The 15811-nt window shown below is 36.4% G+C and overlaps 1 protein-coding gene across 1 annotated transcript in view; it reads left to right on the top strand.

The window, feature by feature from the left end:
* SRFBP1 (serum response factor binding protein 1) overlaps positions 1–15811 on the top strand; it is a 79811-nt gene that overhangs the window by 51911 nt on the left and 12089 nt on the right. The window contains exon 4 of the mRNA XM_074166320.1: positions 2298–2369. Within this exon, the coding sequence (XP_074022421.1) occupies positions 2298–2369 (72 nt within the window). The remainder of the gene's footprint in view (positions 1–2297; positions 2370–15811) is intronic.

Raw genomic sequence — 15811 nt, 5'->3', positions numbered from 1 at the left:
TAAATCTAAAAGAAGTGGAGATGCTTTATAAACTTGGGGTTTTAAGCCTTAACAGGAGAGTCTTGGCCTCATTCATGTATACTAAACATTTCATGACTTTGTATTCTGAACTGTAATTCTTTCTCCATTATTATGCGTGATTCTGTGATGTTAAGAGCAATATTGTCATATAAAAATTAAACCTTTGACACTCTAGTGTGGTGATTGCTGAAGTTTACCTGCCTCCCCTCTGAAACAGGTTGCTGCATTTAAATCCTAAAGAGACAGGAAATAGTTTTATTTGGGATGAATGTCATACAAATTATCTTTTTTTTTTTTTAATAAAGTGACAGGTTGATATAATGAATAGTATTGGGTTCCAGAGCTTCATTCATAGCCCCCAACCAATTATGTGACAGTAAGCATGTCGCTTAACTACTGTGCCCTACTTTCACCATCTGTGAAACGCTTTGGAAAGTCATGGAAAACTGAATCATAGGTCTTTTCCATCTCTAGATTCTATTAGGTCATCCAACTGTCCATCTGCCAGTAGAAGATTGTTTCCTACATCCACCAGTGTTTTTCCAGTCTGGATTCTGCCCACCAAGTGATTGGGCTTCCATCAGTACCTTTGGGAGATGATTTTGCAGACTTATAGATCTCATTGTCAGGAAGCTCTTCTGACATTCACAAAAAGAGATTATTATTTTTGTTATTTTAATTTTGTTCTGTTACTTTATTCCTATTATTATATGCTTGCTTATAATTTTAAGACATATGCCATTTACGCAGCTCCTTAAAGATCTATGTAAGATTCAAACTCTCTGTAAGGTATCTAATATATAGAAAGAAGGATAATGTAAGATTTTTAAATGCGAGGTATGACCCTATCTAAGAAAGCAAGGTACTTGGTTCTTCCTGAAATTACATGTAAGGAAGTGCGCAGACTGCTCCAGATTTAGGACAGAAGCAGGATAGAATATGGAAAACTAACAATGGAGCAGGATGTTAAATCAAAGTGTTGGAATGCTTATCAAGGGTGATTAAGTAAGGAAACAGAGAAAAAGGAACAAGTATAATTTAGTTGTTGAACGTGAAGGTGTTTCCCTATTATATAGTACATTTTTCTTCTAGACATTTTTAAATTATCATGTCTCCCATAATTTGATTTGCATTTGGATCTTTGGTCATAATTATTCTGAGCCAGTGGTTACAGTAGTTGTTTTTAAGGGTTTTCAGTTAACGTCTTTCTTGTCCAGATCTGAGCATAGTGTTAGCTATAGGTGCAGCCCAAGCACGTAGACATGTCTCATTTTCCTAAACTATAATACTTTCAGAGGGCACTTCCAATTTAGATTTTCATCCTATAGACCACAAGTGTTGCAAAATTACTGTATTTTATGTTTAAGTCATCTGCTTTCCTGGAGTTTTAGAAATTCAGCAAACAGATAATTTTCTCCAGGTGTTGAAGCCACCGGCATTTGATATAGGCTAGATCTAGATGAAAGCTATCGGAATAACTAGGTTTCTTTGTGCAGTTTTTCAGAACTATGAATGCGTGGAAATTATTTGGGCTTTGCATAACAGTAGTTAAACTGCTTTTAAAATGGCATCTGGCAAACAACTGGTATGTAACATGATTTATTTGACACAGTACTCTAGGAGGAAAAATCCAATATTCAGTGCATTCAATTGATAACGTTAATAGGCATTTTTGTAATACAACATAATGAGAAATCTGTCATGTGGGCATGTTTCATAAAATATTCAACTTGGAACAAAACCCACTTGTCCAGGATTTTCATTCCTCTATTTCAACTGCCAATGGAGATGCTTAAGTCCAGGAACGAAAACTGCATGTGTAGTCAGTCTCTTCAGAAAAGAGAATTTTCTTTTCTCAACTTAATTTTCGTTGCCTTCAACTTGTATGCGCATATGTTGGTAAATTCTGATATAACTTCAGAGTTAAAGGTAAGTGGAACATTTCAAACCTTCCAAAGTTATTTGTAGCACGATAATACAGGCAATTTAAACATTCCTGTAAATAAAATCACCCTTCTGGATACTTTACTGTTGAAAAATCTCTGTTGCCCTCAGTAGTAGTAGATACAGTCAGATTAGGTCTAAGTAAATGTTTTGGAAGTCAGTAAATGTAGTATTTACATACAGACAAAAGAATCTATATATAACAGTGATTTTCTTCTGTAAGAGATCAATGGGAGATGCCATGAAGTTAGAATATTTATGAGGAAGATGAATCTCAGAAAGATTTTGTAAAATTTGATCATAAGAAGACTAAACGTATCTTTCACCCACAGGAAGTAAAGCCAGATGAAGTTACCAGACTTGCTCTTAGGACAGAAGTTAATTTTGAAAGTGTCTGCAGAAAGGTAAGGCTTGTTGTTTTTGTTTTCTTGCCCTGCTTCTGTGAGTGTGAGAGCACTCCTTACGTAAAGGTGCTTCTGTGGGTGGGAGTATACGCATGTGCACAGTGTGTTCTGTATGTTACATTGCATCTTCATTGTAGACCTTTCAAAGGAAATTTATCCACTAGGACATATCTACCAAAAAACATTATAGCTGTTTAGTACAAGTGGCTTGTCATCTAGGCTGGTGGGCTAATGCCCAGTAACTGGAACAGAATACCAGGAAGGTTAGTAGTGGTTTTTGAGTCTTTATAAATAGATTTGTTTTATTTATACAGTACATATACATGGTTCAGTTAGGGTAAATAATCTAAGCTTTCAACAACAGTTGGAAGAAGGCTCTAAATACTTTTAGATGCAGAGGGAAGTTTCCACATGTCAACAAAATGTGACAAACATTTTGCTGAAGTAAAGGTGGAATTTTAACATCCCTGTGGCACATTAATTTCAGTGCAATGTTTCTCCTAAAGCCAACTGTTGGTACATTATTAAGTATTAACTGTCTAACTAGTGCTGTCTGTAAGAGATGAAATTAAGATATACAAGTGGGAAGACACTTGTTGAAATAAGCAGTTGAGGTTGAGAACAGACTGGAGACTCTGAAAGAAGAGTGAAAAAGAGCAGAAATAAGTACAGTTTTAAGGGATGTGCTGCAGAAGTGATTCCAGAAAGCACTTCTGAATCAACAAATATCAATACATGAAATTCTGTTATTTTCCTCCACATTATCCTAAATTCCTATGGGTGGTCTGTGGAGGAAGTCTGAAACCTGAAACCTCTGTAGTCCACAGGCTAAGTTTTAGAATTGGGTCATTTCCTCCTATAATGGCATCATTAGTTTGTAATAGAGCTATACTGTTGCAAAAATCAGTCATGTGTGATGTAGTTCAGCTATTAGTGTAGTACGTAGCAGGATTTTCATGTTTCGTGTGAGTAAAATTAATAGGAAAATAAAGTAGGATTTCATATGTCTGGAGCAGTGTTTGGATGGAAGCACCTTATTGCTTTTCCTTCTCTTAATGCTAGAAGAGAATAAGGAAAAGGTCACAGATATGCCGGCATGGAGCTAAAAAGCAGCATTCTTCTAAATTTGTTTGACAAAGATTTTCCAGTCTGAAGGTGAGCTAGTGAGAAACTGGTTACTGTAATGTTAGAAATGGTGCAGAAGTGGAGATTCTGGACGTTTGAGGACACATAGAGAGGGATTTAATCCTTGAAGATGTGTTCTAAATTCATATACTAAGACATTTTGTCACTTCCTGTAGGTGATTCTATGCCAAGAATTCAAATGCATCAGACTTATGCTGGTTGCATAAAATATAGGAGCCCCAAAATGGAATAATTTATGCTATTGTTTTGAAGGAGTTTACAAGTTTACAGTTGGAATTTTATTTTCTAAAGACAATTTTATTGCCAAGAATACAGAAGGAATATTATTATCTTACTAGTTTATTTTGTCCTGTTATCTTTTATATATTTATAGTCATGGCTGACTGTATGCTTTCCATATTTAAAATAGGCTTTAATTTCACTGTAATCCTTGAAAACAGATAATACAGGTGTCTTCATGGAATTGTTTTGGTTTTTAGAACTTGTTATTTCTGTTACTGTCTGCTGCTGGTTCTGTTTTTCAGCAGTGTGAAAGTCTGTTAATCTCACACCTTGTAGTGAATGGATCTCATGTTTCAAATCAAGTTTATGGATGGGTGCTGATGCTTTTTTTTAAACCCACAGAGGGTTTTTAACCTCACTGCAGTAGAAGAACATGTACAATTAATTATTACAGTACTGTTGAGAAGTGGTGGCTGAGCCATTGTAATTTTATTGGTTGCTATTGGTTGACCATAACATATCTCCAACTAAAGAATGCATCCCTTCTGTGCTTCAAAAAAACTTAGTTTTTCAATATATTATTTCTTCTTTTCCCAAAGTTAGTTATTAAACATAGAATAAAAAAATAATTTATTTTCTACCCCTAGCAATATTCTGTAGGTCACGTGAAATGCAAACCACACTGTTTACCTTTTCATTAACTTGAGTTTCGAAATATTAGAAGGAAAACATCCTGTGGCTGTTTTCATTTTCAGAATAGGTTTGTTTTCATTGATAAAAAGCAATCTGCTTTTAATTCACTGTGGAATGCTGAATATTAGTTTTGCATAGAGGGTATGTAGTCAAGATATTTGTTTAATTCCTTCTGCCCACTGAGATTTTATGTTCCATTACTATGTTTCCCGGTGTATTTTTCAGAATAAGATAAGCATACTTTCCTATTTAAAAAGAGTTTGCATAGATTTCAGACAAGCACAATGAAATTGTGCCAAGTGTTTAGCAAGTGGTACTCAAACTTGAGCTCGTATGATTTACCTGTGAATGTTGCTATACTGATGGTTGCTAATAAGCAAATTGGATTTGTAATAGTTGCAGAGTGCAATAGAGCGACATGACACAAGACTTCTCCCTTTTATAATTTAGAAAAATGTTATAGGGCTTACCATGTTACTGTAAGACAAGCTGCAGGAGGTGAGCAGTTCTTCTTTGTGCACTTCTACTGAAGTATTTTTATTCCATTTTAATATTGCTGCAGCTGGCACCGTTGCTATCAACAGGTAATAAATTCTGTTGTAAAAATTGTAATGAATGTTGCCACGCAACTTTAACTAGACTTTATATTGTTGGAGCTTAGTTACAGCTGTTGAAAAACGGAACCTGTATTTTCTAGGTTTTGGCTAAGTTTTTGTGTGCTTCCCGTACAGTCGTGTACGCTATATTTGCCAGCCATTGACAAAAACATGTGGCAGATCTGTTGTTTAATGTTTTTCAGCTGTGATGGCATTTTGAAGTGTTCCTTACAGCATATGTGCCTGAACAATGTTACAGGAGTCTTGGTTCATTAGTGTTGTGCTCCAGCACACCAAAGTTGCAGATCGGAAGCTAGTCCTAAAAATACTGTTCATCATAAGCAGGAAGCTGATTTGGGAACTTGCAAAGGTCTTAACTGTTATCTTCAACTTACTGCTAATGTAGGTTTAAGGTAAGTTGGATAGGTTAAGGCAGACAGGATAGATAATGTATATTAATACTTCTCTGGTATTAGAGGATTTATATGTGTCATCAGTGCTGTTGCTGTTTGGTACACCTGTGAACACCTTCATCATAACTGCAGTTGTTTTTGTTGCCTTTGCGCTAGTGCTGACAGACATCAACTAATCATTGTGGCATCTCATTTAGTTTTTCTTCCAATATGACTTCGGTACATAGGACATGAGAAAAAAACCCCGTGATTTAAACACTGACAAAATTCTGCTCCAGCACAGTGGAACTCTCTACTACAAGGAATGATTGGGAGTGCTATTTTGCATTAAGTAAAAATACTACTTAATTTTTCTAAATAATAAATAGTTAATAAATAATAAAGTCTCTGTGCTTCAAAATTCAGTGACTTCCAGATTTGGGGCAGGCAGGAGGAGCAGAATTGAAACTGAAACTGTGAAGAACTATTGTATTTTTCTTTAAGTGAAGAATAGAGTACCAGTATACATTATTGTCAGAGCTTGAGCTGAGCACATGCTTCTGACTTACAGAAGTACCAGCACATATTCGCAGATGATAAATACATCCTCTCTTTTTCGCTTCAAGATACAATCTTCACATAACCTTAGTAGAATAGTTTTCCTTTTTTTGCATTGAGCTCTAATCTGTGGTCCTTGAAGAGCATTACTTTTTCCTACTAAGTCCTGTACTAAGTCACCTGTTACTCCAATCCTGCTATGTTTGAATCGTGCAGATGCTTGTCTGCAAAGAATATTCTGCACAGCAAATTTTGAGGATATCGTGATCTTCAAAGTTTGTTGAGGCCGTGCCACAACCCTGAGCCTCAAGATTGCTGAAAAGCTTGCCACAATTTCTAAGTGTGTTGAGAAACTTCTTCTAGACCAGAAATGTAAGCCATTACTAGGTCTTAGAAGCATTTTTTTTTTTTGCTAATGTAAGGTGAGCTTAAAACCTGGTGAGCTTATTTTGGATTCCTTCATGTTCAGGAACCAAATTTGTCTTGTTTGGAATTTAAAAGGAATTCAAAGGCTTTAGAAACAGGATCTCAGGCAGCTCATGCATGGCCATAGAGAGACGTGCCAGAATTTTGAGTGAGCAGCCTGGTGCACAGTGTGATTTTCATCATTAAAAGTCTGAGCTGCCTGATGAGGACACCTGTACTTAGCATGATTTTGGAGGGGTGACATTAGTACTGTCTAGCTTCAGGTCCGGATATTTTTAATGTTAATGTTTAAAATAATTTTAATTATTTAATACCCAAAAGCTATTATGCTACAGTTAAAGTTCTGGGGACTATTTCAGGGGTGAGTGAATTTAATATCTATGGCTCTTTACCTCAGTCAAATGAATTTGAGATTGGGGAACCAGCTGAAATACTAACTGCTTCACATGTGAGAAGACCCTGTTTCACCTCTCAAACTCTCTGTGAATTCACTGGATTTCTGGTGCAGGACTAAGGAAGTCCTTGGGCAAAAAGAACATGAGAAAGAAGTAGAATGGTATTTCTGCCTGGGACAGACAGGAAAAAAAAAAGATGAAGTTACTGGACTGGTTATGTATTACCTTTCTTCCTTTCAAAAGAGTGTTCAAACCGCATTATCAAAATAGCATTTTTCAGATTCATATCACCTTCTTTATAAACTATGTAGGTGATGGCTTGAAGTTAGTCTGCTTATCAGTCCACAACCTCTCTCATCAGTAACCAAAAAAAGAGTAAGGCTAGGGTAGTCACAGTGTTGTTATATGTTCTTCATTGTGGATTTGGCACTAAAAACGTTTCACACCAACAGTCTGTGAAAGGTAATTTATGAAAGGCTACTAGCTTTGAGGCATTAATTAACAGTCAGTAAGTAATTATATGGAGCATCAGGTTCCCCGGTGTGTATCACTAGATGGTAATCTTTGGTTGGAAGACATGGTTACACAGCCAATAAATGCATAGTTTATTCTAATGAATACACTTATTTATTAAGGAAATTTTAAACTTGATACAGCTAGTACTTTTCAACTGCATGTCAGAGAAAGAAAGGAAGCTAAAGTTTCTGAAATGAGCAGAATTTTTGATTAAACACATCTGCATCTGAGGAGGAACAGTCATACCTGTGTTTTCTGACTTTGAAAAGTATAAAGGTTTCTATTTTAGCTGTCAATCCTAAATGTACATTTGTGGTCTTTGCCTTAATTTATTTTTAAAAATGTACTTTCTAGTGGAGAATATATAAAACCAAAACCTCTGTATTCTCTGTGGATTTAAATTGAGGAAATACACTAGTTCATCATAAAAAGAGCCTGATGCAAAGTCTCTTGCCGTTTAATTGAAGACTTTCCATTAACTTCAAAGGCTTTGGATCAAGCACAGAATAGTTGCTGTCTTTTGTTTGGGTTTTGAGGGATTTTTCCACAACCTCCTCCCTTCTCTCCCTCCTCCAAGCCCCCCTGAAGAATTCTACTCACTACAAAAACATTCTGATTAGGATAGATGTTATTATTGATATAAAACTTCTGTTTCTGTTGTTAGTGCCTTTAATAGCCACATAACTAGATAATTACTTCTCTGGATTTTTAACATTCTTTGCTTATGAAAATATTTTGTTTGCAATCCATAAACCATAGGGAGAGGACTACTGTATGAATAAGTCTTTTCTGTAATATTGATCTAATAGTCCCATCAGCTTTGTATAATGTGCTTATTAGTTCTTTGCACTTTGCTTTTTTGTGGTTTGGTTTTGGCAATGTGGAGGCAAATGGCTGGTGTTTTTGAGACACCCATGAAAAGCTTCATTCTTATTTCTTATCTGGATTCTGGTTGCTAATACACTTCTTAAATTACAAATCATATATAGACAATCAGAGCCATGATTATATGAAGAAAATGTGATAATTTAATAGTTTAGAGATCACCTACCTGCACACTGTTAAAAAAACTCCATCTCATTCCTACCCTCCATCCCCACCCCTTCTTTTTAAGTATCAATTATTGGAAATATGTTATCAACTTTACTTACTTTAGGTTCAGAATTAATGCATTGCCTTGTTAGGTAAAAGATGTTTCTATTCTCCAATAATGTGTTTATGCTGAGAAGAGTAAAATAATATTCCATTTATTTTCCTACATGTTAAAATGTTATGTTCCTTTCTTATTTTAGTATGGAGATAAAGGTATTCATTTGCATATCAGATACCAGATATATAATAGTTGATGGGGAGGGCCTCTTTATCAGGCAGTGTAGGGGATAGGATGAGGGGTAGTGGTTTTAAACTGAAAGAGGGGAGATTTAGATTAGATATTAGGAAGAAGTTCTTTAGTGTGAGGGTGGTGAGACACTGGAACAGGCTGAAATTGTGGATGCCCCATCCCTGGAAGTGTTCAAGGTAAGGCTGGATGGGGCTTTGAGCCACCTGCTGTAGTGGAGGTGTCCCTGCCCATGACAGGGGACTTGGAACTCGATGATCTTTAAGGTCTCTTCCAACCCAAACCATTCTATGATCTGTCAACATCTTACGGTCTTGGAAATGTGTTGCATTGATTTAATCGCACAATTTCCTGTAACAGTCTAAAATAATTGACTTAATGCTGGGAATCAGTGTTGCAGAGTTGAATTCTTTTTGTCCTGAGTATTTTGACTCTGTTTGAATGGAAGTTACGCTGAATGTATGAAGCCACTGTTTTCTGAGAATTTTCCATGTCAAACACCAGATGTTAATGTTACACAGGAATGTCTGTGGTCTTCCTAAGACTACTGATGAAGTGAAGAATTTTGCATTCAGTGATGAATATCACATTCAGGCGTAAATACTTTCTCTGTGTGACTGATTGCTTTTTGTTTTCTTTTCCTGAAGGTTCCTCATCTTCCAAATTTGATCACTTGAACTGCAAGCTGTTTAGCGTGTGTTTTACACACACTCTATATTTTAGAGCCTAGAATCCCATTGCTATGGCTGCAACTGAAGTTTTATGTCAGTATAAGACTAAGCCTGTCAATTTTTGACAAATCTTTCTCCACTCTTCTCCCACCTACTTCTCCACCCAATTGCCCATCTGTCTGCTAGCCTAGCCAGTATCAATCCCTTCCTATGCTTCCAATGGGAGACTTCAGGCTCCTGTCTATGTTATGTTCTGTCTGCTGCCCTCCCACCTTTGGTTAGCTACTCCTTTCCCTCCCACACTCTTTCCCTTACTTTATCTGGACCAATTTGTAGATCTCTTCTCCATCAGCCCCTTTGCATTCGTGCTAGGCTCCCACACATGTGCCTCAGTAAGGTCACCATTTGAGAGCAAGGAGATAGACTAGACCACGGTAACCATCATCTTCAACAGCAGAGTAGCAGTTGCAGTGATCTCAGTGTAATTACAGCTTGGATTTTTTCCATTCTGGAAAGAATCTTTCTAAAGTTCAGTATTGAAATAAACAGCTAGTAACTTTGGCAGTTTTTCACAGAGATACTACGTTTATCTCTGACACAAAAGGCTGTCTCCTGTCAAATCTTAAATTACTAGTCCAGGGATCTTTCTACCACTCATTTGCATTCCTATGAAGCTCTATTACCTAATTTTTTTGCCTAGCTGAACTGTTCAAGATCATTAAAGTGTATTCCTGTCTTTGGACAAGGCTCAATCTCAAAAGTGGTGTGATTGCTTTTTATTTTACTATGCTCATTTCACTTATTTGGTGTGTCAGACCAGCATGTGGGCAGGCATATTGTTTTCAGTAAAGCTCAGAGGGAGTTAATTCATATGTTTGTAAGTGATATTTGGCCTGGATCATCTAGGTAATTCAGACACAGTAACACACTTGCAAGAGCATAAATGGACAAAAAGGAGAATAGGGAAGAGCAGTGTTTTTAAGCTCAGGTATGCCTGTGGTAGTGATGTTGTGATGCATGGTGTTTCACATGCACCTGGATGTATTTTTTCAGATCCAGAAAGATTTATATCACAGCAGTCATTTAAAATAGGAAGGGAAGTTGAGAGTTTCTTGTCTTTCATGACTATTTAAGTGATGTGTATAAATATCTTACTGGATATGAGCTGTCACAGGAACAGTAGAGGAAAATGTTAGTAGTAGTCTTGTTTCTATGCTTTCCTTGAAGGAAATGGAGAAAAAAAAATTGAAAGTAGCATAACAAGAGGTTCTCAAGATATGATGGATGGTTTGGCTTTTTTTTTTTTTTTTTAAATAAACAAAGCCAAGTTACTGATGTCCAGAATCTCCTTGGTATCCTTCTCCAAAGTATTGTTCAGACTTGCATGCAATGCCTAAGAGGCAGGCAGAGGTCCAGAATCTTAATGCATGGATGAGAGTAGGGTATAGAAAGGGGAGAGATTTAGGTGTTTGGGTAGCCTTTGGAGCAGGAGGAAGCTGGACAGGAAAGATGAGATGCATAGTGATCAAAATTGTGCCAGGCTGCTGGCACTGAAAATTGTAAAGGAATACTTAAACTAAAAGCAAACAGATGATTATATTGATGAAGGAACATCTGATTCACAAAGACAAGACCATCACGGGGCATGTGGCTACTTTTCAGGATATCTCTTAAAGGCCAAGGAGGGAACAGCTTGATCCAATAAATAAGGAAGGTAAATCAGGCTGCCTACAGTGCCAGTTGATTGGTACCTCCAATACTAAGCTACAAAGCAAGGATGTAAATTATGAGTGCTTCCATACCAATCCTTGTAATGAAAAAATTAACAGGGGAAACTAGACTACCTGACATACAACTTCATCACAGATACAGTAAATACCATCCTTCCACCAGGTCTTTAAGATAATTAGTGAGAGGTACAATCTTTCCAGGGATAATGGTCTAGGATGTATGTGCATGAGAGTGGTGCTGTGTTGCGAAGCACTGTATTTTAAGTCTAACAGCATGAATGTATTGCAGGAAAAGTGAAGCACTAAGTCTCTTGAACGGAAGTTCCAACTGTCATAAAAGTTCAGTAGTAGTAATGAGCTACAGCCTCTAGTCGGAGTGATGATGGTGAACAGAAAATGTTAAATCAGGTTAGAGAAGCTACAAATGTAGGACTGATATTAATAGTGAGAGTTTTCAGTTACCCTTAATTCATTTGGGTACTAAAGAGAGAATCTTTGAATTGCATCCTCTATGTATCCATTGGGAAAGTAATTATAAAGTTGATCCACATGAAGGGGCAGGGAGAAGGATATGCTCAACCAAATGAGAAAGTAAAAAGTTTTCCCTGTCTTGCCATCTACCAATCTGCTAATCCTCTGAGTGTTGATACCCATTGAGCAATTTCAACCAAGTTTACTGGAGGTGGTTTTCAAAGCATTAACTTCTAACAGGAGTTTTTTTGTGTGAGGAACCAAGATCAGCATAGCACTGAGGGAGAGGTGACCATAGTTCATTACCTCTTGATCTTCTTTTGAGAAGCACCATAAAGTTGGCACAGAAGATTAGTGCGAGAAGAGAGAATGTAAGGTAGAACATACGTGAGTTGGAATCTTTCATTATTTTGGTTGCTTAGAGAACTTTACGTGTTAAGATGTCTTTAATCTTACATAAACAATGTAATATCTTATGTTAAAGACTGACAGCTACTCACACATTAATAACTGGAAAAGCTCTTTCTGTATGTACACTTTGTAGTGTGACTCAGTTGCATTACAAAACACAAAAAAACCCAATAAAATCTGACATTCCTGATATTTCTAAAAATGAAAAACAGCTGCTGCTGTCTTTTGCTCTTTTTATTTTTATAAATGAAACTCTGTCAGTTTTTCATTCTGTATCATATAAAAATAAAGTACAAAACCATTCCGGTTTCTTTCACCCTTTCCTATCCAGATCAGTTCTTAAAGTGCTGCAACTCAGAATTAAGAAATTGATATTTATAAAAATAAAAGCTAAAAAAAAAAGTTAGGGAATTAGGAGGGCTCTTTCAGCTCAATATGAAGCCCATCAATCTGTTAACACTGGAAAATTAGATGAAAAGTGCTGGAGGCACTATTGCTTGAACTTTTTAAAATTTAACTGAAGGAGAAAAATTAGATGTTCTTGAATTATTGGAATTCTGTTTAAAGAAAAATCTCATCTATTGGGATGTCAGTGAATGCAGCTCCTAGTGTGGCTACATTAAAAAGTTACAGTATGGTAAAATGAGAGCATAAGTTTACAGCATATTGCCCATCTGAGGCAAGATTACTAGGTAAGAGAAAGTATGGGAAATGTGAAGTTAACTAGTCACTTAGTTTAATGCTGTTACACTTTCATTTAAAGGCTGATGGTCTAGTTTTTCTTGGTTTTGGTATACAAATAACTGCATGATGATTGAAATGGTTGAGTGACTACACGTCAGGAAAATTCTGTATGCCAGAGGTCAGTAATAATAATGCAATGCTCTAGAAGATGCCTGAGAGCCTCTAAGCATAAAGGTGATAGTTGTGTGTGCCATCTGGTGAAATGCCTGCTATAAAATGTAAACATCCAGGATTTCCATTTATTTTACATCCATCATCTGCTGATATGCTCAAGTAATATCAGGGCTTCCATATATATCTGACATGTGTTTATCATTAGACTAAGTTTTAAATGCATATACTCCCTCAATAGACTTAATGATGGAAAATCTACATTTTGGTGCCAAAGAACTGGTATGTTTATCTCAAATATTTTAATAGTTTTTCAGTGAACAGAATTTGTATTTCCATTGTCTTTTTCAGAAAGTGGCTGAAAAACATATAGATTAAAAGAAATCTGTTTTCAATTGTGCACAAAAATTGCAATGTGGTATGCCAAGAAATTCTGTCTTGTTTTGAATAACATATTAGAACATGGCCTACCCCTGGTTAGTGTGTGCAGCGTTTGTGAAGTCTTAAGTCATCTGTGCCTCCAAATCCCTGGCTCTCATATTTAGTTCCTTCAGCAGTGCTCTGAACGTAAATACATCTCTCCTCCTATCTGAAGACATTGACCTGACAATACTCTAGTTACATATAGGTGTATTCCCTGGTGGTAATGCTTGTAAATGTGAAGGTCTGAGGAAGACAGGGTTTGTTGGCAGGGATAAATCATTCACCTTTACATTATAAATTATCTGAAATATACCTGATTGAATTGAAGCTTGCTTTTCAAATATTAGCTAGTTTTGAAGTTTTGCATCTGTTTTAAATTTGAAGATCTGAACTTTGTCTACTTTCTCTGTTATAAACTGTCTTTCATATGTGCTTATACATACGGTACTGCATTGGGCTGCATCTGACAAGTGATAATTTGAGGCTTGAACATCTGTTTTGCAGTGAAATATTGTAAGGATGTCTCATGATTACATCCCTGAAAGTTTGGTACAGAGTTTTGTCACCAAATCGACTCCCTAAGGAGGCTGCTGGATATCTTAATTCTGAAACTTCTCAGGTTTGTCCAAGGCAGAATCCCATGAACTTCTTAGTTCCATTAAATAGTTTTAATAATGTGGTGCTCATCTCTGTATCTCGCCAATTTATTTGCTACCATCTGCTTTTACTCAGCCTTTGGACATGCCTGTGATGCACAGCTGGATCTTGGGAGCTCAAATGCATTCAGGTCGTAGTGATCTCAGACAATTCTGTTTCCTGCTCAGCTTGCAGAACTGCCTGAGTATTGTTGGTCTACTTAATGTTTCTGCTCTCTTTTCTATAACAAATAAGTATAAGTAATCAATTTTTTGAATTTTGTTTTCCCAAACAGTGATTGTTCTGACTTCCGTTTTGAGATTGGCCACCTTAATTCACTGTTCAGAGTTAATAAACAACTGCCTATTTTGAGTCTCCAGACCCTGATTCTAGATCGCCACTTACGATCTCTCAACTTAACTCTTATAATCTCTCAACTTTTCTGCAAAAGTCAGTTGTGGTTTCAGATCCTGATATATAGTGGTTGTCAGACTAGTTTATATATGACCTTTCCTCCAAATTTCATTATGTTCTCTGAAGAAGTTTATGTGAATTTTGTGGCAAAGATGTTTCTCGTTGTATTATTCAAAGCTACTGCCTGTTAATCTGCAACGCATTTTGTTTCTGTTTTCCCTGAAGTACATTTTTTGCTTCAGGGCTTCCATTTCATCATATCTTGCTTTCCATTTTACTTTCTCAATATGCTTGTCTTTTGCATGATTTGGATTGGCGTGGGGTTTGGTTGGGTTTTTTGTGGAGGGGTTTGGGTTTTTTTCTTTTTAATGGCATCTGTTTCACTGTGTGCCATTTTTTTTTTTATTCAGTTTGGCAAGACACGTATATTTTATAGTGATATAGTGCCTGTTTGAATGTATAAATATATGAAATGCACGGTGCTCGCCTTACATCCTCTTTCATAACCGTAAGAAGTTAATGTTGGTTTTTTTTTTTCAAAAATGTGTGCATTTTTTGTGTGGGATGCCAAACCGAGAGGATTATAGACACATATTCTTACTAGCTCTGGAGGAAGTGAAGAAGAGTTGGCAGCATTTCAGTTTTCCCACAATCCTGCATTTTCAGCTTACACCTAGAGTTGACCTTGTTGTCTATTAGGACCTAATTAAGAATCCATGCCTGCTTTATTCAGGATTTTTTTGCCAGAGCAAAAAAATATTTTTCTTTATTGAAACAATCGTAGGAATTACTTTATGCCTGAAGAGAAGAAGGAAAAAATTAGTAGAATATTAAGTACATAATTTGTACTTGGACAGGTCTGGAGTTTATGCCAAGCTCTCTTGTAGATCTCTGTGGTAGTTTGGGATGAAACACTCCATTTCTCTTTGACCATTTCCCACACACACTTGTGTGACTGGCTAAGTTAGTTCTGACAGGTTCATCTAGAGAAACTCTATTGACTCTTTTACACTCCATTTAAATACGGTCTTGTAACACTTGTAAAGTGCTGGGCTTCTTAAAGGGCCTTCAGACTTTTTCAAATACTTGGATAGTACGTATTTTTTATCATGCATGCAGCATCCAACAGCAAGAAATCTATTTTTGTTTGAATTTATGGCCTATTTTGAAACTCTTATTTTAAAAGAAGAGGAGACAATGATAGAAACAAGCTTATATATTTTACTCCTTTTTGATGAAAGGCAAGATGAACCGGATGTAGGAGTGAAAGTAGATCTAAGTGAACAAATTATGGGGAAAAGAACAGCTTTGGTCCAGACCTACAAATGAAACTAGAGCAGTGTAAACATCTTGATAGTGTTTAGAAGAATCTCATTCTTCTTCCTGATGCTGGATTCAAGGGTCTGCCAAAGTCAATGATGAGTTGACAGTCATCATTGTAGTAGTGCTACTGCTATCAATGTAAGGTCGACTAGGTTCTCCAGACCTTCAGTTTCTGTTGTGTGCAGTTGTGCAGATGAGTTGAAAGATTGTCCAGAGTACCCCTGT

This window comes from Numenius arquata, chromosome Z (assembly GCF_964106895.1).
Source record: "Numenius arquata chromosome Z, bNumArq3.hap1.1, whole genome shotgun sequence".
Lineage (NCBI taxonomy): Eukaryota > Metazoa > Chordata > Aves > Charadriiformes > Scolopacidae > Numenius > Numenius arquata.
Note: the sequence above shows the minus strand (reverse complement) of the source record. Positions and strands in the feature narration are given on the sequence as shown.